Below are 22907 nucleotides of genomic sequence, written 5' to 3' on the forward strand. Positions count from 1 at the left end.
TCAAAGATCGCATGGATGAACTACAAAATTTGTTCATCCCAGTTTGGCATAAAAATAAAACAAAAAAGGTGACTCAACCGTGGCTAACAAGGGAAATCAGGGATAGCATAAGATCCAAGGAGAGGACATATAAATTGGCCAGAAAAAGCAGTAAACCTGAGGATTGGGAGCAGTTTAGGATTCAACAAAGGAGGACAAAGGGATTAATTAAGAAGGGGAAAATAGAATGAGAGCAAGCTTTCAGGGAACCTAAAAACTGACTGTAAAAGCTTTTATAGATATGTGAAGAGAAAAAGATGGGTGAAGTCAAGCATAGGTCCCTTGCAGTCAGAATCAGGGGAATTTATAATGGGGAACAAAGAAATGGCGGACCAATTAAATACATACTTTGGTTCTGTCTTCACAAAGGAGGACACAAATAACCTCCCAGAGATGTCAGGGAACATAGGGTCTAATGAAAGGGAGGAACTGATAGAAATCAGTATTTGTAGGGAAATGGTGTTCGGGAAATTGACGGGATTGAAGGCCGATAAATCCCCAGGGCCTGATAATCTACATCCTAGGGCACTTAAGGAAGTGGCCCTAGAAATAATAGATGCATTGCTGGTCATCTTCCAAAATTCGATAGACTCTGGAACAGTACCCATGGATTGGCGGGTAGCTAATGTTACCCCACTATTCAAAAAAGGTGGTAGAGAGAAAACGGGGAATTATAGACTGGTAAGCCTGACATCGGTAGTGGGGAAAATGCTGGAGTCCATTATAAAAGATGTAATAGCAGTGCACTTGCAAAACAGTGACCGGATCGGACAAAGTCAGCATGGATTTACAAAAGGTAAATCGTGCTTGACTAATCCAGTGAAATTTTTTGAGGATGTAACTGGTAAAATAGATAAGGGAGAACCAGTGGATGTGGTGTATTTGGACTTTCAAAAGGCTTTCGATAAGGTCCCGCATAAGAGATTAGCGTGTAAAGTTAAGGCACATGGGATTGGGGGCAAGGTATTGACTTGGATAGAGAACCGGTTGGCAGACAGAAAGCAAAGAGTTCGAATAAACGGCTCCTTTTCCGAGTGGCAAGCAGTGACTAGTGGGGTACTGCAGGGATCGGTCCTTGGACCCCAGCTATTCACAATATATATTAATGATCTGGACGAGGGAACTAGATGTAATATCTCCAAGTTTGCAGACGACACAAAGCTGGGTGGGCATGTGTGCTGTGAGGAGGATGCCGAGAAACTCCAGTATGATTTGGACAGGTTGGGTGATTGGGCAGAAGCATGGCAGATCAAATCAAATCAAATCAACTTTTATTGTCATTGTTAGTGCACAAGTGCAGTACAACGAAATGTAGGCTTGCGGCTCCCGAGAGTGTACATTTGGATTAAGACATTTAAACATTCAACATACATTTGGCTTGTAGTATATTAACATTAAATATGACCATAATAAAGTGCATTGGCAGATGTGCAGGCTTTAGATGCAATATAACGTGGATAAATGCGAGGTTATCCACCTCGGTGTCAAAAACAGGAAGGCAGATTATTATCTGAATGGCAATAGATTGGGAGAAGGGGAAGTGCAACGAGACCTCGGCGTCCTTGTGCACCAGTCACTGAAGCTAAGCATGCAGGTGCAGCAGGCGGTTAAGAAGGCAAATGGTATGTTGGCCTTCGTAGCGAGAGGGTTCGAGTACAGGAACAAGGATGTCTTGCTGCAGTTGTACAGGGCCTTGGTGAGACCACACCTTGAGTATTGTGTGCAGTCTTGGTCGCCTTATCTGAGGAAGGATGTTCTTGCCATTGAAGGAGTGCAGTGAAGATTCACCAGGCTGATACCTGGGATGGCAGGAATGACGTATGAGGAGAGATTGGGTCGATTGGGCTTGTACTCGCTGGAGTTTAGAAGAATGAGAGGTGATCTCATTGAAACTTATAAAATTCTAACAGGACTAGACAGACTAGATGCAGGAAGGATGTTCCCGATGGTCGGGGAGTCCAGAACCAGGGGTCACAGTCTAAGAATAAGGGGTAAGCCATTTAGGACAGAGCTGAGGAGGAATTTCTTCACCCAGAGAGTGGTGAACTTGTGGAATTCTCTACCATAGAAGGCAGTGGAGGCCAATTCATTAAATATATTCAAGAAGGAGTTGGATATATTTCTTAAGGCTAAAGGGATCAAGGGATATGGAGAGAAGGCAGGAACAGGGTACAGCAGCCTGACCTGAGTTTTTCCAGCATTTTCTGTTGTTATTTCGGATTTCCAACATCTGCAGTATTTTGCTATCGTACAGAATTTGGATGATCAGCCATGATCTCATTGAATGTCGGAGCAGACTCGAAGGGCCGAATGGCCTACTCCTGCTCCTATCTTCTATGTTTCTATGTTGCCCCTTGGCAGCATCATCTGAACACACAGCGTCAGTTTCCACATGTACACTGACAACAGCCAGCTCGACCTCACTACCTCTTCTCTCGACCCCTCCACGGTGTCTACGTTGTCAGACTGCTTGTCCAACATACAGTTCTGGATGAGCAAAAATTTTCTCCAATTTAATACTGGGAAGACCGAAGCCATTGTTTTCGGTCCCCGCCGCAAACTCCGTTCCCTAGCCACTGACTCCATCCCTCTCCCTAACATCTGTCTGAGGCTGAACCACACTGTTCGCAACCTTGTTGTCATATTTGACCCTGAATTGAGCTTCCGACCACATATCCGCAGCATAACAAAGACCGTCTACTTCCACCTCCGTAACATCGCCCGTCTCTGCCCCTGCCTCAGCTCATCAGCTGCTGAAACCCCCATCCATGCCTTTGTTATCTCTCGACTTGACTATTCCAACGCACTCCTGGCTGGCCTCCCACATTCTACCCAACGTAAACAAAACTACTGCCTGTGTCCTAACTCGCACCAAGTTCCGTTCGGCCATCTCCCCTGTGCTCGCTGACCGACATTGACTCCCGGTTAAGCAGGGCCTCAATTTCAAAATTCTCATCCTTGTTTTTAAATCCCTCCATGGCCTCGCCCCTTCCTATCTCTGTAATCTCCTTCAGTTCCACAACCCCCCAAAATATCTGCACTCCTCTAATTCTGCCCTCTTGAGCATCCTTGATGATAATCGCTCAACCTTTGGTGGCCGTACCTTCTGTTGCCTAGGCCCTAAGCTCCGTAATTCCCTGCCTAAACCTCTCCGCCTTGCTACCTCTCTTTCCTCCTTTAAGACGCTCCTTAAAACCTACCTCTTTGACCTTGCTTTTGGTCACCTGCCCTAATTTATCCTTATGTGGATCAGTGTCAAATTATTTGTCTTAAAATACTCCTGTGCAGCACCTTGGGATGTTTAACTGCGTTAAAGGTGCTATATAAATACAAGTTGTTGAATCTGGAATAAAAAGCTAGCATCAGTAATGATGACCATGAAACTATCAGATTGTTGTAAAAACCCATTTGGCTCACAAATGTCCGTTCGAGAAGGAAATCTAGCACCCTTACCCGGTCTGGCCTGTGTGTGACTCCAGACCCACAGCAATGCGGTTGACTCTTCAGCTCTGAAATGGCCCAGCGAGCCACTGCGTTGTATTGAAGAAAGTGGCTCACCACCACCTTTCCGAGGGCAGAAAGCGATGGGCAATAAATGCTGGCCTTGTCAGCGACGCCCACATCCCAACGAATAAAAAAAATGATATTTCAAACATAGATCCAGGGCATTGCAGATGGAAGATTAAAATCAAATTTATCCTACAGAATAGAAATTTAAAAAAATACTTTTGTCATAACTATTTGTCCAAGTTTTTTTTAAATCGTTAATGGGATGTGGACGTCACTGACAAGACCAGCATTTATTGCCCATCCCTAGTTGCCCTCGAGAAGGTGGTGGTGAGCCGCCGCCTTGAACCGCTGCAGTCCGTGTGGTGAGGGTGCTCCCACAGTGCTGTTAGGTAGGGAGTTCCACAATTTTGACCCAGCGACGATGAAGGACCAGCGATATACTTCTAAGTCAGAATGGTGTGTGACTTGGAGGGGAATTTTTAGTCATAACTATTTGTCCAAGTACATTAGGATTGATTGTCCCTACACTTGCATTCACCTTTATGATGAATCACATAGGATATAGAACACAGCAACAGGCCATTCGGCCCAACCAGTCCATGCTGGCGTTTATACTCCACTCGAGCCTCCTCCCGTCTTTCCTCATCTAACTCTATCAGCAAAAGCCTCTATTCCCTTCTCCCTTACATGCTTATCTAGCCTCCCCTTAAGTGTTAGTTAGTTAAATGTATCTATACTATTCGCTGCAACCACTCCCTGTGGTAGCGAATTCCACATTCTCACCACTCTCTGGATAAAGAAGTTTCTTCTGAATTCCCTATTTGATTTCTTGGTGACTGTCTTATATTGATGGCCTTTAGTTTTGCTCTTCCCCACAAGTGGGAACACTCTATCAAAACCTTTCATAATTTTAAAGACCTCCATTAGGTCACCCCTCCGCTTTCACTTTTCAAGAGAAAAGGGACCCAGCCTATTCATCCTTTCCTGATAAAAGACTGAGAGTTAAGAGAGTAACTAAAGGCTTTTATTAACAAAAGAATGAAGGTCTGCCTCGAGTGGTCGACCGGTCCAGAAATACAAAGGGCTGGGGAGCAGTCACCTTTATACTAGGACTTGTGGGAGGAGTCAGCCGAGGCATGTCCAGGCATGTACACAGTGGAATACAAACAGTGGTTTACCACAAAGGGACCCAGCCTATTCATCCTTTCCTGATAGATATAACCTTGCATTTCTGGTATCATCCTTGTAAATCTTTTTTGAACCCCCTCCAGTGCCTCTATCTCTTTTATAATATGGCAACTAGAAGTGTACACAGTACTCCAAGTGTGGTCGAACCAAGGTTCGATACAAGTTTAGCATAACTTCTCTACTTTTCAATTCTATCCCTCTAGAAATAAACCCTAGTGCTTGGGCTTTTTTATGGCCTTATTAACCTGCATCGCTACTTTTAGTGATTTGTGAATTTGTACTCCAAGATCCCTTTGCTCTTCTACCCCATTTAGATTCTTATTTTCCAAGTAACATGTGACCTCCCTATTTTTCTTACCAAAATGTAATACCTCACATTTATCTGTGTTGAAATTCATTTGGCAATTATATGCCCATTCTGCAAGTTTATTAATGTCTTCTTGTAAATTGTTGCAGTCCCCCTCAGTATTGACACTCTTTCCCCCCCCAATTTGATGTCATCCGCAAATTCAGAATCGTTAATATATATATTGTGAACAACAGTGGTCCCAGCACTGACCCTTGTGGAACACCACTTCCCACCTTCTGCCACTCTGAATAACTACCCTTTACCCCTACTCTCTGCTTTCTGTCTTGAAGCCAGCTAGCAATCCATTCTGCTACTTGCCCCCTGACTCTGCATCCTCTGACCTTATTCATTAGTCTGTTATGTGGTACCTTATCGAAGGCCTTTTGAAAATCTAGGTAAATTACATCTACTGCATTATCCTTGTCCATTCTCTGTTATCTCTTCAAAACATTCAAAGAGGTTGGTCAAGTAAGACTTTCCCTTTTGAAATCCATGCTAACTATTCATTATTATATTTTTGGTTTCTAGATGTTCTTCTATTTTCTCCTTTAGTAGGGATTCCATTATTGTTCCTACCACTGATGTTAAGCTGACTGGTCTATAGAATCAGTTCTGATTTTCTTGCTTTACTTGCTGTTATGGTTTTTTTGAATTCACAAGGTATGGAGCAGCAAAGGCTGTTGTCTATGTGGTCGGTCCTAAACACTAATACTCTCAACGTATGAACAATGATGGACAGGAAAAGACCCGCTGGTCCATCCTGCCTGCCCCATAAAACTGGTGCCTTGTGTATCACAATATATACACTCCCCACCCCACCCGGAGCCACGTAATCTCCTGGGAGAGGCTAAAAACCCAGGCCAATTGGGGAAAAATATCTGGAAAATTCCTCTCCGACCCCTTTCGGTGAAGGAAACTAGTCCAGTAGACCACTCTGGCCCTGATTAATGTTATACCTTTTGTTGAGGTGATTTCTGCCCCAGCCAGAAATTGGTCCAGCTATCGCTTGAAGGAATTCAGTGAATCAGCAGTCACCGCACGAGCTGGCAGCCTGGTCCACAGGGCCAATATTCTCTGGGAAAAGAACCACCTCCCAGCCATCTCCTGACATCGAACCTAGATCTGACCTTACATCATTTGAGATTGTGATTCCTGGTCCTCCCTAACCTATTTAGTTGAAACAAACTGTCTGCACAAACACAACCCCTTCATCATCTTATAAACCTAAGTCTACGCTTCACTAAAGTGTAGAGTCCCAGCTCTTTGAGCCTGTCTTGGTAACTAAGGTGCTTTAGACTGGGAATGAATCTTGTGGCCCTCCTCTGCACCCGTTCCCATTCTTCAATATCATCCACCATGTGAAGAGATGAAAACTGGTCACAGCATTCTAACTGAGGCCTAACCAAGGTCTTGTACAAGGACAAAATAGAATGCTTTGTCTTAGTCAATTGTCCTGTAAATACACCCCTACACCCTGTTGACTCACGGCATTGCTCATGATCCTTTAGAGATCTATGCACTAGAACACCCACATCTCTCTCTCTCTCTCTCTCTCCACCAGCATTAGTACTGTTCCCTGAAGGCTGTACGTATGTTCAGCATTTGCCCTATCCACATGCATAACACTGCATTTGTTTAAGTTCATGAGCCCAATCTGGATCTGCCTGTAGTAGTCGAGCATTGTTTACAGCCCTTAGTCAATTGTCCTGTAAATACACCCCTACACCCTGTTGACTCACGGCATTGCTCATGATCCTTTAGCGAGCTATGCACTAGAACACCCAATCTTTATTTTGCTTTCTGTACATGATTTAAATCTAATTTATACTTCCTGGTTTAGATCAGAATCATAGAATGGTTACAGCATGGAAGAAGGCCATTCGGCCCATCAAGCCCGTGCCGGCTCTCTGCAACAGCACTTCAGCTAGTCCTACTCCCCTACCCTTTCCCTGTAGCCCTGCAAATTTTTTGGGTGAGGAATTGGACGGTGACCAGTGTCCATTTTATTGTACCTTATCAAAGAATCAGTGCCTTCAGGACAGGAGGAGAAGCAGGAAAAACACTTTGTGTTACAGATGGCAGACTGTAGCCAAACAAATATGCAAATTATCAATCATGATGTTAGTGAAGATGAAGGAACGGAGATATATTTCCAAGTCAGGATGGTGTGTGCCTTGGAGGTGAGGGTGTTCCTATGAGCCTGCTGCCCTTGTCCTTCCAGTTGGTAGAGGTTGCGGGGTTTGCGAGGTGCTGTCGAAGAAGCTTTGGCAAGTTGCTGCAGTGCATCTTGTAGATGGTGCACCGGTGGTGGGGGGAGTGAATGTTGAAGGCGGTGGATGGGGTGCCAATCAAGCGGGCTGCTTTGTCCTGGATGGTGGCGAGCTTCTTGAGTATTGTTGGAGCTGCACTCATCCAGGCAAGTGAAGAGTATTCCATCACACTCCTGACTTATGCCTTGTAGATGCTGGAAAGGCTTTGAAGAATCAGGAGGTGAGATACTCGCCGCAGAATACCCAGCTTCTGACCTGCTCTTGTAGCTGCAGTATCTAGGTGGCTCGTCTCGTTGAGTTTCAGGTCAATGGTGATCCCAAGGATGCTGATGGCGGGGGAGTCGGCGATGATAATGCCGTTGAATGTCATGGGGCGATGGTTAGACTTTCTCTTGTTGGAGGTAGTCATTGCCTGGCACTTGTGTGGCGCAAATGTTACTTGCCACTTATTAGCACAAGCCAGAATGTCATCCAGGTCATGCTGAATGTATGCTGACAACACCCAGCTCTACCTCACCACCACACCTCTCGACCCCTCCACTGCCTCTAATTTGTCACGCTGCTTGTCCAATATCCAGTATTGGATGAGCACAAATTTTGTCCAATTAAATATTGAGAAGACAGAAGCCATTGTCTTTGGTTGCCCCCACAAACTCCGATCCCTAGCCACCGAATTCATCTCTCTCCCTGGCCACTATCTGAGGCTGAACCAGACTGTTCCCAACCTTAGCGTCCTATTTGAACCTGAGCTGAGCCTCCGCCCCATATCCTCTCCATCACTAAGACCACCTACTTCCACCTCTGTAACATCGCCCGTCTCCACCCCTGCCTTGGTCCATTTGCTGCTGAAACCCTCATCCATGCCTTTGTTGCCTCCAGACTCAACTATTCCAATGGTCTCCTGGCTGGCCTCATTTACCACCCTCTGTAAACTTGAGTTCATTCAAAACTCTGCTGCCCATATTCTAACTCGCACCAACTCCCATTCACCTATCACCCCAGTGCTTGGTGACCTACATTGGCTCCCAGTTCAGCAACACCTCGATTTAAAAATTCTGATTCTTGTGTTTAAAACCTTCCATGGCCTCGCCCCTCCCTATCTCTAACCTCCTCCAGCCCTACAACCCGCTGAGATCTCTGCACTCCTCCAATTCTGGCCTCTTGCACATCCCTGATTTCCTTTGCCCCACCATTGGCAGCCATGCCTTAAGATCTCGAATCTCCTCTTTAAACCTCTACATCTTTCTATTCCTTTAAGTCACTCCTTATATGGGGACAGGGTGGGAAAGTGGGGTTGATGCAAAAGTTCATTAATGATCTTATTGAATGGCGGAGTAAGTATGACAAACTCCTGCTGCTATTTCTTATGTTCTTATAACCTACCTCTTTGACCAACTTTTGATCACCTGTTCTAATATCTCTTTACATGGCTCGGTGTCAAATTTTGTTTGATAATGCTCCTGTAAAATGCCTTGGGATGTTTTGCTATGTTAAAGGCGCTATATAAGTGCAAGTTGTTGTTGTTGTTCTCTGACTCATAATATAGCAACCAGAATTGTACTAGTTGGGGCCAAACAAGCGCTCTGTACAAACTCAACCACTTCCTGCAATTTGTGCTTTATTCCTCTGACTACACAGCCCAAGATCCTACTTGCTATAATTTTTGCAGTTATTGTTGCATAATTTGTTCTTGTATTTCAGCTCAACTTACTCTGTGATTCAGAGATTCCAATGCTTTCTTCTTCAGGCCCTACAGGAATTGGCAATCCATAAGATCTGTTTAGTTAAGGATGCGCATCACACAGCCGATGAAGAAGAAAAGATCAGTTCATCCACTTTCAGGAAGCGACTGTTAGGATCTTTGCTGGTGCCTCCAAAAGTAAGTGCTGCTGGGATCTATTGGTACAGTACCACTGAGATTAGTGCTGCTGGGATCTAATGGTACATTACCACTGAGATTAGTGCTGCTGGGATCTAATGGTACAGTACCACTGAGATTAGTGCTGCTGGGATCTATTGGTACAGTACCACTGAGATTAGTGCTGCTGGGATCTAATGGTACAGTACCACTGAGATTAGTGCTGCTGGGATCTAATGGTACATTACCACCGAGATTAGTGCTGCTGGGATCTAATGGTACAGTACCACTGAGATTAGTGCTGCTGGGATCTAATGGTACATTACCACCGAGATTAGTGCTGCTGGGATCTAATGGTACATTACCACCGAGATGAGTGTTGCTGGGATCTATTGGTACAATATCACCAAGATTAGTCTTACTGGGAACATCATTGCCTATTGGACTAGTGGTAAACTGATTTTAGTTGTAGTGAGAATATTGCTTACTTTGGTAAAAGCACGTACTGGTAAAGTTCGAGAGAGGTTATACAATGTTCTAGTGAGGGATAAATGTTGGCCAGGATACTGGGAAAACTCCCCTGTTCTTCGAATAATGACACATTACTTCCATCTGAGACAGCAGACAGGGCCTCCGTTAAATGTCTCACCTGAAAGATTGCACCTCCGACAGTGCAGCGCTCCCTCAGTACTGCACTGAAGCGGGACTCTGGAGTGAGACTTGAACCCATGACCCTCTGATTCAGAAGCGAGAGAGCTGCCACTGAGCCAAGGCTGACATCTGGGTAACCATCTGCAGGGGCAGTAGAGGAAGATGGGACTTATGGGAGCAGGAAACCTTTGAGTTAATGAAATCATCCAATAGATACATAATCTTGGACAGGTATGAGGCAAGCTGTGACAGTAACTCAGAGAATGGTGATTCTGAGCAACATTTGGCACTCTGGAGCAAGGTACTACCCAGGGATGTGAAAGACAAATTGAATAGAAGAGTGATAGTGGTGGGAGATTCTGTAGTCGGGAATAGTCAGCCGTTTTTGCATCCGACATCCAGTATTGGATGAGCAGAGATTTCCTCCAATTAAATATTGGAAAATCAGCAGTCATTTTCTTCGGTCTGCGCCACAAACTCCGTTCCCTAGTCACCGACTCCATTGCTCTCCCTAGTCTCTGTCTGAGGCTGAGCCAGATGGTTCACAACTTCGGCATCCTATTTGACCTGAGCAGAGATTCCGACCCCATATCTCTCCATCACCAAGACTGCCTAATTCCACCTAGAATCATAGAATACAGCACAGAGTGATGGTGGTGGCAGATTCTATAGTCAGGGGAATAGTTGAACATTTTTGCAGTCATAACCAGGAGCCCCAAATGTTGCCTCCCTGGTGCTGGGGTGTAGGACATCGTGAAACAGGTGGAAACATTTCTGGGAAGAGAGGGAGAACAGCCAAAGGTCGTAGGTCATGTTGGCACTAATCACATAGATTTAAGGACTTGCAGAGGGAGTTTAAGGAGTTAGACACTATATTAAAAAACAAGATCTCAAGGGTGGTAATCTCCAGATTGCTTCCTTTTGCATGTGCTAGACAGGTTAAGGAGAGGAACATTAGGAAGGTCAGCGCATGGCTACGAAGCTAGTGCAGGAAGGATGGAGCCATTAGAGCAAGTTCTGGGAAGTGGGACGTAACAGCCAAAGCGATGAACCTGAACCAAAATGGCACCAATGTCCTTGGAGAGAGGGTAAATAGTGGGGGGAGAACGTAAACTAATATGGCAAGGGTTGGGCAAAGTCTAGGTTTGAGATAGAGATGTACACCAGAATTCATAAAGCTAATGGAATAGAAGCAGAAGGTTTAGTCAAAATAAATTGTGGGAAAATATTATCAGAGGAAAAAGGGAAAGAAAGAAGAGTTGAGGTAGTGAGATTAAAAAACCCACTGTTGTAGAAGAGACAAGGAGCTTCAAAAAAAATTAAATGAGAAAAACATGGAAAAGAATAATCAACATTCCAAATAATTGGAGTTAGGGTTTGGGAGTGGTATGTAAGTGAATGCACAAAACATTCAAAACAAAGTTGGAGATTTACATAAGAACATAAGAAATAGGAGCAAGAGTAGGCCATTTCTAGAACTAGGGGTCACAGTCTCAGAATAAGGGGTCGGCCATTTAGGACTGAGATGGGGTGAAATTAAAAAGGAAATTAGAAAAGCAAAGAGACGGCAAAAAAATATTCGATAAAGGTTTCGCATAACTTCCCTACTTTTCAATTCTATTATGTCAAGGTCTACTTTGATTGCGAATACCGGCTGTTGTTAGGCTCAGGCAACTCTCTCTCTCTCTCTCTCTCCCTCGACTGTTGCGAAGTGAAATCAGTATCTCTTTCTCTCTCTAATGATGCCAACCACCTTTTTTCCCCATATTAAATGAACTAAACATAGAAACATAGCAGATAGGAGCAGGAGTAGGCCATTCGGCCCCTCGAGCCTGCTCCGCCATTCAATGCGATCATGGCTGATCATCCAAATTCAGTACCCGGTCCCTGCTTTCTCCCCATACCCCTTGAGCCCTTTAGCCTTAAGAAATATATCCAACTCCTTCTTGAATATATTTAATGAATCGGCCTCTACTGCCTTCTGTGGTAGAGAATTCCACAGGTTCACCACTCTCTGGGTGAAGAAATTCCTCCTCATCTCTGTCCTAAATGGCCTACCCCTTATCCTTAGATTGTGACCCCTGGTTCTGGACTCCCCGACCATCGGGAACATCATTCCAGCATCTAGTCTGTCTACGATAGCAAAATACTGCAGATGTTGGAAATCCGAAATAACAACAGAAAATGCTGGAAAAACTCAGCGAGTCATAGAGTAATACAGCACGGATAGAGGCCCTTCGGCCCATCGTGTCCGCGCCGGCCATCAAGCCCTGTCTAATCTAATCCCATATTCCAGCATTTGGCCCGTAGCCTTGTATGCTATGGCATTTCAAGTGTTCATCCAAATGCTTCTTAAATGTTGTGAGGGTTTCTGCCTCCACAACCCTTTCAGGCAGTGAGTTCCAGACTCCAACCACCCTCTGGGTGGAAAAAGTTCTTTCTCAAATCCCCTCTAAACCTCCCGCCCTTTACCTTGAATCTATGCCCCCTAGTTATTGACCCCTCTACTAAGGGAAAAAGCTCCTCAGCATCCATCCTATCTATGCCCCTCATAATTTTGTACACCTCAATCATGTCCCCCCTCAGCCTCCTCTGCTCCAAGGAAAACAAACCCAATCTGCCCAGTCTCTCTTCATAGCTGAAGCGCTCCAGCCCTGGTAACATCCTGGTGAACCTCCTCTGCACCCTCTCTAACGCGATCACATCCTTCCTGTAGTGTGGCGACCAGAACTGCACACAGTATTCCAGCTGTGGCCTAACCAGTGTTTTATACAGCTCCATCATAACCTCCTTGCTCTTATATTCAATGCCTCGGCTAATGAAGGCAAGTATCCCATATGCCTTTTTTACCACCTTATCCACCTGTTCCGCCGCCTTCAGGGATCTGTGCACTTGCACACCCAGATCCCTCTGACCCTCCGTCTTGCCTAGGGTCTTTCCATTCATTGTGTATTCCCTTGCCTTGTTAGTCCCCCCAAAGTGCATCACCTCGCACTTTTCCGGGTTAAATTCCATTTGCCACTGTTCCGCCCATCTGACCAACCCATCTATATCGTCCTGCAGACTGAGGCTACCCTCCTCGCTATTTACCACCCTACCAATTTTTGTATCATCCGCGAACTTACTGACCATACCCTTTACATTCATATCCAAGTCATTAATGTAGACCACAAACAGCAAGGGACCCAGCACCGATCCCTGTGGTACCCCACTGGCCACAGGCTTCCAGTCACAAAAACAACCTTCGACCATCACCCTCTGCCTTCTGCCACTAAGCCAGTTTTGTATCCAATGTGCCAAGGCACCCTGGATTCCATGGGCTCTTACCTTCTTGACCAGTCTCCTGTGCGGGACTTTATCGAAGGCCTTACTGAAATCCATGTATACCACATCCACTGCGTTACCCTCATCCACACACCTAGTCACCCCCTCAAAAAATTCAATCAAATTAGTCAGACATGATCTTCCCTTGACAAAGCCATGTTGACTATCCCTGATTAATCCTTGCCTCTCCAAGTGGAGACAAATTTTGTCCCTCAGGATTTTTTCCAATAATTTTCCTACCACTGATGTGATGTTAGGCTCACTGGCCTGTAGTTCCCCGGTTTTTCCCTACTACCCTTCTTGAATAATGGTACTACATTAGCGGTTCTCCAGTCCTCTGGCACATCCCCTGTGGCCAGAGAGGTCCTGAATATATGTGTTAGAGCCCCCGCAATCTCCTCCTTTGCCTCACACAGCAGCCTGGGATACATTTCATCCGGGCCTGGGGATTTATCCATTTTTAGGCCAGCTAAAACCACCAATACCTCCTCCCTCTCGATGTTAATATGTTCGAGCATATCACAGTCCCGCCGCCCTATTTCTATGTCTACATCGTCCTTCTCCATAGTGAAAACAGATGCAAAAAATTCATTTAGAACCCCTCCTACATCTTCCGGCTCCACACACACATTGCCACTTTTGTCCCTAATGGGCCCTATTTTTTCCCTAGTTATCCTCTTACCCTTAATATACTTAGGCAGGCAACATCCGTGGAGAGAAATTTGAGTTGACGTTTTGGGTCGAACCCTTCTTCAAAACTGGAAAGAAAAGAAACTAGATCGAAGGCAGGGCTCCGATCGGACAGAAGAATAAAAGAAACAAAAGAAGTAAAAGAGATTAGAAGCTAGACGAGATGGTAATAGGCTGAGATTGGGTGTAAAGTGTACTGGCAGGGCAAAAGATAGCTGCCAGGTGTGAGAGAGAAACAAAAGGAAAGGGGAGGGGGGAAGGAGTGGAAAAATTACAAGAAAAAATGAAATGGGGGCCGAGCTTATGATCTGAAATTGTTGAACTCGATATTGAGTCCGGAAGGCTGCAGAGTGCCTAATCGGAAGATGAGGTGCTGTTCCTCGAGTTTACGTTGAGCTTCCGTGGAACAATACAAGAGGCCAAGGACGGTGAGGTCCGAGTGGGAATGGAGTGGTGAATTAAAATGACAGGCGACCGGAAGCTCGGGGTCACCCTTACGGACTGAACGGAGGTGTTCCGCAAAGCGGTCACCCAATCTGCGTTTGGTCTCCCCAATGTAGAGGAGACCGCATCGTGAGCAGCGAATACAGTATACTAGATTGCGAGAAGTACAAGTAAATCGCTGTTTCACCTGGAAGGGGTGTTTGGGGCCCTGGACAGTGGGAAGGGGGGAGGTATCGAGGCAGGTGTTACATCTCCTCCGCTTGCACGGGAAGTTTCTTTTCTTTCCAGTTTTGAAGAAGGGTTCGACCCGAAACGTCAACTCAAATTTCTCTCCACGGATGTTGCCTGACCTGAGTTTTTCCAGCATTTTCTGTTGTTATCTAGTCTGTCTAGTCCTGTTAGAATTTTATAAGTTTCGATGAGATCCCCTCTCGTTCTTCTAAACTCCAGCGAGTACAAGCCCAATCGATCCAACCTCTCCTCATAAGTCATTCCTGCCATCCCAGGTATCAGCCTGGTGAATCTTCGCTGAACTCCTTCCATGGCAAGAACATCCTTCCTCAGATAAGGCGACCAAAACTGCACACAATACTCAAGGTGTGGTCTCACCAAGGCCTTGTACAACTGCAGCAAGACATCCTTGTTCCTGTACTCAAACCCCCTCGCTACGAAGGCCAACATACCATTTGCTTTCTTAACCGCCTGCTACACCTGCATGCTTACCTTCAGCGACTGGTGCACAAGGACACCCAGGTCTCGTTGCACTTCCCCTTCTCCCAATCTATTGCCATTCAGACAATAATCTGCCTTCCTGTTTTTGCTACCAAAGTGGATAACCTCACATTTATCCATGATATATTGCATCTGCCATGCTTCTGCCCAGTCACCCAACCTGTCCAAATCATCCTGGAGTTTCTCGGTATCCTCCTCACAGAGCACACATGCCCACCCAGCTTTGTATCGTCTGCAAATTTGGAGATATTACATCTAGTTCCCTTGTCTAGATCATTAATTAATATATATATTGTGAATAGCTGGGGTCCAAGGACCGATCCCTGCGGTACCCCACTAGTCACTGCCTGCCACTCGGAAAAAGACTTGTTTATTCCAACTCTTTGCTTTCTGTCTGCCAGCCAGTTCTCTATCCAAGTCAGTACCTTGCCCCCAATCCCATGTGCCTTAACTTTACACGCTAATCTCTTATGCGGAACCTTATCGAAAGCCTTCTGAAAGTCCAAATACACCACATCCACTGGTTCTCCCTTATCTATTTTACCAGTTGCATCCTCAAAAAATTCCAGTCGATTAGTCAAGCACGATTTACCCTTTGGAAATCCATGTTGACTTTGTCCGATCCTGTCACTGTTTTTCAAGTGCTCTGCTATTATATCTTTTATAGTGGCCTCTAGCATTTTCCCCACTACCGATGTCAGGCTTACCGGTCTGTAATTCCCTGTTTTCTCTCTACCACCTTTTTTGAATAGTGGGGTAACATTAGCTACCCTCCAATCCATGGGTACTGTTCCAGATTCCATCGAATGTTGGAAGATGATCAGCAATGCATCTACTATTTCTAGGGCCACTTCCTTAAGTACCCCAGGATGTAGATTATCAGGCCCTGGGGATTTATCGGCCTTCAATCCCATCAATTTCCTTAACACCATTTCCCTACAAATACTGATTTCTTTCAGTTCCTCCCTTTCATCAGACCCTATGTTCCCCGACATCTCTGGGAGGTTATTTGTGTCCTCCTTTGTGAAGACAGAACCAAAATATATATTTAATTGGTCTGCCATTTCTTTGTTCCCCATTATAAATTCCCCTGATTCTGACTGCAAGGGACCTACGCTTGACATCACCAATCTTTTTCTCTTCACATATCTATAAAAGCTTTTACAGTAAGTTTTTATGTTCCCTGTAAGCTTACTCTCTCATTCTATTTTCCCCTTCTTAATTAATCCCTTTGTCCTCCTTTGTTGAATCCTAAACTGCTCCCAATCCTCAGGTTTACTGCTTTTTCTGGCCTTATGCTATCCCTAATTTCCCTTGTTAGCCACGGTTGAGTCACCTTTTTTGGTTTTTTTATGCCAAACTGGGATGAACAAATTCTGCAGTTCATCCATGCGGCCTTTGAATGTTTGCCATTGCCTATCCACCATCAACCCTTTGAGTGACATTCCCCAATCAATCCTACCCAACGCGCGCCTCAGACCATCGTAGTTTCCTTTATTTAAATTCAGGACCCTAGTCTCTGAGTCAACAACTTCATTCTCCATCTTAATGAAGAATTCTATCATATTATGATCGCTCCGACCCAAAGGGCCTCGTACAACAAGATTGTTAATTAATCCTTTCTCGTTACATAATACCCAGTCTAAGATGGCCTGATCTCTGGTTGGTTCCTCGACATATTGGTCCAGGAAACCATCCCGTAAACACTCCAGGAATTCCTGCTCCACAATATTGTTACTAATTTGGTTAGCCCAATTTATATGTAGATAAACATGAACACCTTTCAGAAGCAGAATTAACCGAGTTCCATATGCCAACAGTATCATCAGCAAACTTGGATACATTACACTCGGTCCCCTCATCTAACTCTTTAATATAGATTGTAAATAGCTGAAGCCCAAGCACTGATCCTTGCGGTACCCCACTAGTTACAGCCTGCTACCCCGAAAATGAACTGTTTATTCCTACTCTCTTTTTTGTCTGTTAACCAATCCTCAATCCATGCTAATATATTACTCCCAATCCCATGAGCCCTAATTTTGCATAATAACCTCATGTGTGGCCCCTTATCAAATGCTTTTTGAAAATCCAAATACACTATATCCACTTTCTCTCTACCTCCTTTCTTGAATAGTGGGGTTACGTTTGCTACCTTCCAATCCACGAGGACTGTTGTAGAATCTAGGGTATTCTGGAAGATCAAAACCAATGCATCCATTATCTCTGTAGCCACCTCTTTTAAAACCCTAGGATGTAGGCCATCAGGTCCAGGGGATTTGTCGACTGTTAGTCCCATTAATTTCTCCAGTACTATTTCTTTACTATTAATTTCTTTAAGTTCCTCATTCTTGCTAGACCCTTGGTGCCCCACTGTTTCCGGAATGTTTCGTGTGTTTTCTACTGTGAAGACAAATACAAAGTATTTGTTTAATGTCTCTGCCATTTCCTTATTCCACATTATAATTTCTCCTGTCTCTGCCTCTAAGGGACCCACGTTTACTTTTGCTAATCTCTTCCTTTTTACATACCTATAGAAGCTTTTACAATTTTTTTACGTCTCTTGCTAGTTTACTCTCATATTCTCTTTTCTCTTTATCAATTTCTTGGTCACCCTTTGCTGAATTCTAAAATCCTCCCAGTCCTTTTAGAAGCATTAATAATGATACAGGGATATGATTTAACATTATAACGGAGATGTGGCTTAGGTTTGGACAGGCCTAGGAACTTAATATTCCTAGTTACGAAATTTTAGCAAAAATGGGGTGGCAGTGTTAATAAAGGATTCTATCACACTGCTTGAATGTAAAGATATTGATGGGACTGCATGAAGCCAGAATCCATATGGAGAGAGCTAAGAAATAGGAATGGAAATGGTACAATTCTCTGTGCATTACAGGCCGCCAAATTGGAGACACGATCAAGGTGCAAGTCTGTAGGAAGCTCAGAGTTATGCAAGAACAATAGGGTAATAATATTTGGGTGATTTTAACTTTCCCTGGATAGCCTGGGGTAATGGTAATCATCGTATGATACAGCACAGAGGAGGCCATTCAGGCTATCGTGCCTGTGCTGGCTCTTTGAAAGAGCTATTGAATTTGTCCCACTACCCTCCTCTTTTCCCAGAGTCCTGCAAATTTCCCCCCTTAACGTATATATCTAATTCCCTTTTGAAAGTTATTATTCAATCAGCTTCCAATACGCTTTCAGGCAGTGCATTCCAGATGACACAAATTCGCTGTGTAAAAAATGTTATCCTCAAGTCGCCTCTGGTTCTTTTGCGAATCACCTTAAATCAGTGTCCTCTGGTTACTGACACTTCTGCCACTGGAAACAGTTCCTCCATAGTTACTTTATCAAAACACTTCATGATTTTGAACAGCTCCATCAAATCGCCCCTTAAATTTCTCAGCTCTAAGGAGAACAACCCCAGCTTCTCTAGTTCGCGTGTAGCTAAACTGGGGAACACTTTTTGGAATGCACTTAGAATTGCCTCCTAGATCAGTGTGTTTCTTATCCAACAAGGAAATAAGCATTTTTAAAAATTCATTCATGGGATGCGGACGTCGCTGGTAAGGCCGGCATTTATTGCCCATCCCTAATTGCCCTTGAGAAGGTGGTGCTGAGCTACCTTCTTGAACCACTGCAGTCTGTGAGGTGAAGGTACTCCAGCAGTGATGTTACGGAGCGAGTTCCAGGATTTTGACCCAGCAACGATAAAGGAACAGTGATATATTTCTAAGTCAGACTGGTGTATTTGGATTTTCAGAAGGCCTTCGATAAGGTCCCACACAAGAGGTTGGTGAACAAAATTAGGGCACATGGAATTGGGGGTAATATACTAGCATGGATTGAGAATTGGTTAACAGACAGAAAACAAAGAGTAGGGATAAACTGGTCTTGTTCAGGATGGCAGGCTGTGACTGGTGGGGTACCACAAGGATCAGTGCTTGGGCCCCAGCTATTCACAATCTATATCAATGATTTGGATGAGGGGACTAAATGTAACATTTCCAAATTTGCTGATGATACAAAGCTAAGTGGCAGTGTCAGTTGCGAAGAGGATGTGAAGAGGCTTTAAGGGGATCTCGACAGGCTCAGTGAGTGGGCGAGAACATGGCAGATGGAATATAATGTGGATAAATGTGAAGTTATCCACTTTGGTAAAAAAAAACAGAACGGCAGAGTATTTCCTAAATGGTGAAAGATTGGGGAATGCAGATGCTCAAAGGGACCTGGGTGTCCTTGTACATGAGTCATTGAAAGTGAATGTGCAGGTGCAGCAAGCCATTAGGAAGGCAAATGGTATGCTGGCCTTCATTACAAGAGGATTTGCGTACAGGAGTAAAGAAGTCTTACTTCAATTATATAGGTGCTTGGTGAGACCACACCTGGAGTACTGTGTACAATTTTGGTCTCCTTACCTAAGGAAGAATATACTTGCCATAGAGGGAGTGCAACGAAGGTTCACGAGATTGATTCCTGGGATGGCGGGACTGTTGTATGAGAAGAGATTGAGTAAACTAAGCCTGTAGTCTCTTGAATTCAGAAGAATGAGAGGGGATCTGATTGAAGCATACAAAATTATTACAGGGCTTGATAGGGTGGATGCTGGGAGAATGTTTCCATTGGCTGGGGAGTCTAGAACCAGGGGCCACAGCCTCAGGATAAAGGGTCGGCCATTTAGGACTGAGATGAGAAGAAATTTCTTCACACACAGGGCGGTGAATCTTTGGAATTCTCTACCCCAGAGGGCTGTGGAGGCTCAGTCATTGGGTATATTCAAAACAGAAGTCGATAGATTTCTGACTAGTAAGGGCATCAAGGGATATGGCGATGGGGCTGGTGAATGGAGTGGAGGCAGAAGATCAGCCATGATCTCATTGAATGGCGGAGCAGGCTCGAAGGGCCGAATGGCCTACTCCTGCTCCTATTTCTTATGTTCTTATGTTCTTAACTTGCAGGTGATGGTGTTCCCCTATGCCTGCTGCCCTTGACCTTTTAGGTGGTAGTGGTCGTGGGTTTGGGAGGTGCTGTTGAAGTATTGGCGAGTTGCTGCAGTGCATCTTGTAGATGGTACACACTGCAGCCACAGTGCGCCGGTGGTGGAGGGAGTGAATGTTGAAGGTGGTGGATGGGGTACCAATCAAGCGGGCTGCTTTGTCCTGGATGGTGTCACAGAATCGTTACAGCGCAGTAGGAGGCCATTTGGCCCGTCGAGCCCGTGCCAGCTCTCTGCAAGAGCACTTCAGCTAGTCCCAATCCCCCGCCCTTTCCCCATAGCCCTGCAAATTTTCTCCTTCAGATAACTTATCTAATTCCCTTTTGAAAGACATGATTGAATCTGCCTCCACCACCCTTTCAGGCAGTGCATGCCATATCATAACCACTCGTTGCGTAAAAAGTTATTCCTCATATTGCCTTTGGATCTTCTGCCAATCACCTTAAATCTGTGTCATCTAGTTCTCGACCCTTCCGCCAATGGGAACAGTTTCTCTCCTATGTGGAATATAATGTGGGGAAATGTGAAGTAATCCACTTTGGTAGGAAAAATAGAAAAGTAGAGTATTTTTTAAATGGTGAGAGATTGGGAAATGTTGGTGTTCAGAGGGACCTGGGTGTCCTTGTACACGAATCACTGACAGTTAACATGCAGGTACAGCAAGCAAATAGAATCATAGAAATTTACAGCACGGAAGGAGGCCAATTCGGCCCATCGTGTCCACGCCGGCCAACAAAGAGCTCTCCAGCCTAATCCCACTTCCCAGCTCTTGGTCCGTAGCCCTGCAGGTTAGAGCATCCCAAGTGCACATCCAAGTACTTTTTAAATGTGGTTAGGGTTCCTGCCTCTACCACCCTTTCAGGCAGTGAGTTCCAGACCCCCACAACCCTCTGGATGAAGAAAATTCCCCTCAAATTCCCTCTAAACTTTCCCCCAATTTTTTTAAATCTGTGCCCCCTGCTTTTTGATCCCTCTGCTAAGAGAAATAGGTCCTTTCTATCCACTTTATCTGTGCCCCTCATAATTTTATACACCTCCAATAAGGGCTACCCAACTAGGAAAGCAAATGGTATGTTGGCCTTTATTATAAGAGGATTTGAGTGTAAGAGTAAAGACGTCTTACTGCAATTATATAGGGCCCTGGCGAGACCACACCTGGAGTACTGTGTACAGTTGTGGTCTCCTTACCCAAGGAAGGATATACTTGCCATAGAGGGAGTGCAACGAAGGTTCACCAGACTGGTTCCTGGGATGGGGGGATTGTCCTATGAGGCGAGGTTGAGTAGACTAGGCCTATATTCTCTAGAGTTTAGAAGAATGAGAGGTGATCTCATTGAAAAATACAAAATTCTTACAGGGCTTGACAGGGTAGATGCAGGGAGGATGTTTCCCGTGGTTGGGGAGTCTAGAACCAGGGGTCACAGTCTCAGGATAAGGGGTCGGCCATTTAGGACTGAGATGAGGAGGAATTTCTTCACTCAAGAGGGCAGTGAATCTTTGGAATTCTCTACCCCAGAGGGCTGTGGAGGCTCAGTCGTTGATTATATTCATAGAAACATAGAAGATAGAAGCAGGAGTAGGCCATTCGGCCCCTCGAGCCTGCTCCGCCATTCAATGAGATCATGGCTGATCATCCAAATTCAGTACCCTGTCCCTGCCTTCTCCCCATATCCCTTGATCCCTTTAGCCTTAAGAAATATATCTAACTCCTTTTTGAATATATTTAATGAATTGGCCTCCACTGCCTTCTGTGGTAGAGAATTCCACAGATTCACCACTCTCTGGGTGAAGAAATTCCTTCTCTTCTCTGTCTTAAATGGCTTACCCTTATCCTTAGACTGTGACCCCTGGTTCTGGACTCCCCCGCCATCGGGAACATCCTCCCTGCATCTAGTCTGTCTAGTCCTGTTAGAATTTTATAAGTTTCAATGAGATCCCCTCTCATTCTTCTAAACTCCAGCGAGTATAAGCCCAATCGACCCAATCTCTCCTCATACGTCATTCCTGCCATCCCAGGTATCAGTCTGGTGAATCTTCGCTGCACTCCCTCCATGGCAAGGACATCCTTCCTCAGATAAGGCGACCAAAACTGCACACAATACTCAAGGTGTGGTCTCACCAAGGCCCTGTACAACTGCAGCAAGACATCCTTGTTCCTGTACTCGAACCCTCTCGCTACGAAGGCCAACATACCATTTGCCTTCTTAACTGCCTGCTACACCTGCATGCTTAGCTTCAGCGACTGGTGCACAAGGGTACCCAGGTCTCATTGCACTTCCCCTTCTCCCAATCTATTGCTGTTCAGATAATAATCTGCCTTCCTGTTTTTGCCACCAAAGTGGATGACCTCGCATTTATCCACATTATACTGCATCTGCCATGCTTCTGCCCAATCACCCAACCTGTCCAAATCATACTGGAGTTTTTCGGCATCCTCCTCACAGCACACACGCCCACCCAGCAAATTATAGAGTCATAGAGTTTTACAGCACAGAAAGAGGCCCTTCGGCCCATCGTGTCTGCGCCGCCCATCCATCCCTCTCCAGTCTAATCCCATTTTCCAGCATTTGGTCCATAGCCTTGTATGCAATGGCATTTCAAGTGCTCATCCAAATGCTTCTTGAATGTTGTGAGGGTTCCTGCCTCCACCACCCTTTCAGGCATTGAGTTCCACATTCCAACCACCCTCTGGGTGAAAAAGTTCCTCCTCAAATCCCCTCTAAATCTCCTGCCCCTTACCCTGAATCTATGCCCCCTTGTTATTGACCCCCCCACTAAGGGGAAAAGTTCCTCTTTATCTACCCTATCTATGCCCCTCATTATTTTGTACACCTCAATCAGGTCCCCCCTCAG

General features: G+C 45.0%; 1 protein-coding gene across 2 annotated transcripts in view; it reads left to right on the plus strand.

Annotated features, from left to right (window-relative positions):
* Nucleotides 1-22907, plus strand: part of coasy (CoA synthase) — a 236625-nt gene that overhangs the window by 91275 nt on the left and 122443 nt on the right. For both annotated transcript variants that reach the window (XM_085966033.1, XM_085966034.1), the window contains exon 4: nucleotides 9104-9235. In XM_085966033.1, the coding sequence (XP_085822159.1) occupies nucleotides 9104-9235 (132 nt within the window). The remainder of the gene's footprint in view (nucleotides 1-9103; nucleotides 9236-22907) is intronic.

Source organism: Somniosus microcephalus, chromosome 24 (genome assembly GCF_052327205.1).
Source record: "Somniosus microcephalus isolate GS21.2 chromosome 24, FLI_Smic_1.0, whole genome shotgun sequence".
NCBI lineage: Eukaryota > Metazoa > Chordata > Chondrichthyes > Squaliformes > Somniosidae > Somniosus > Somniosus microcephalus.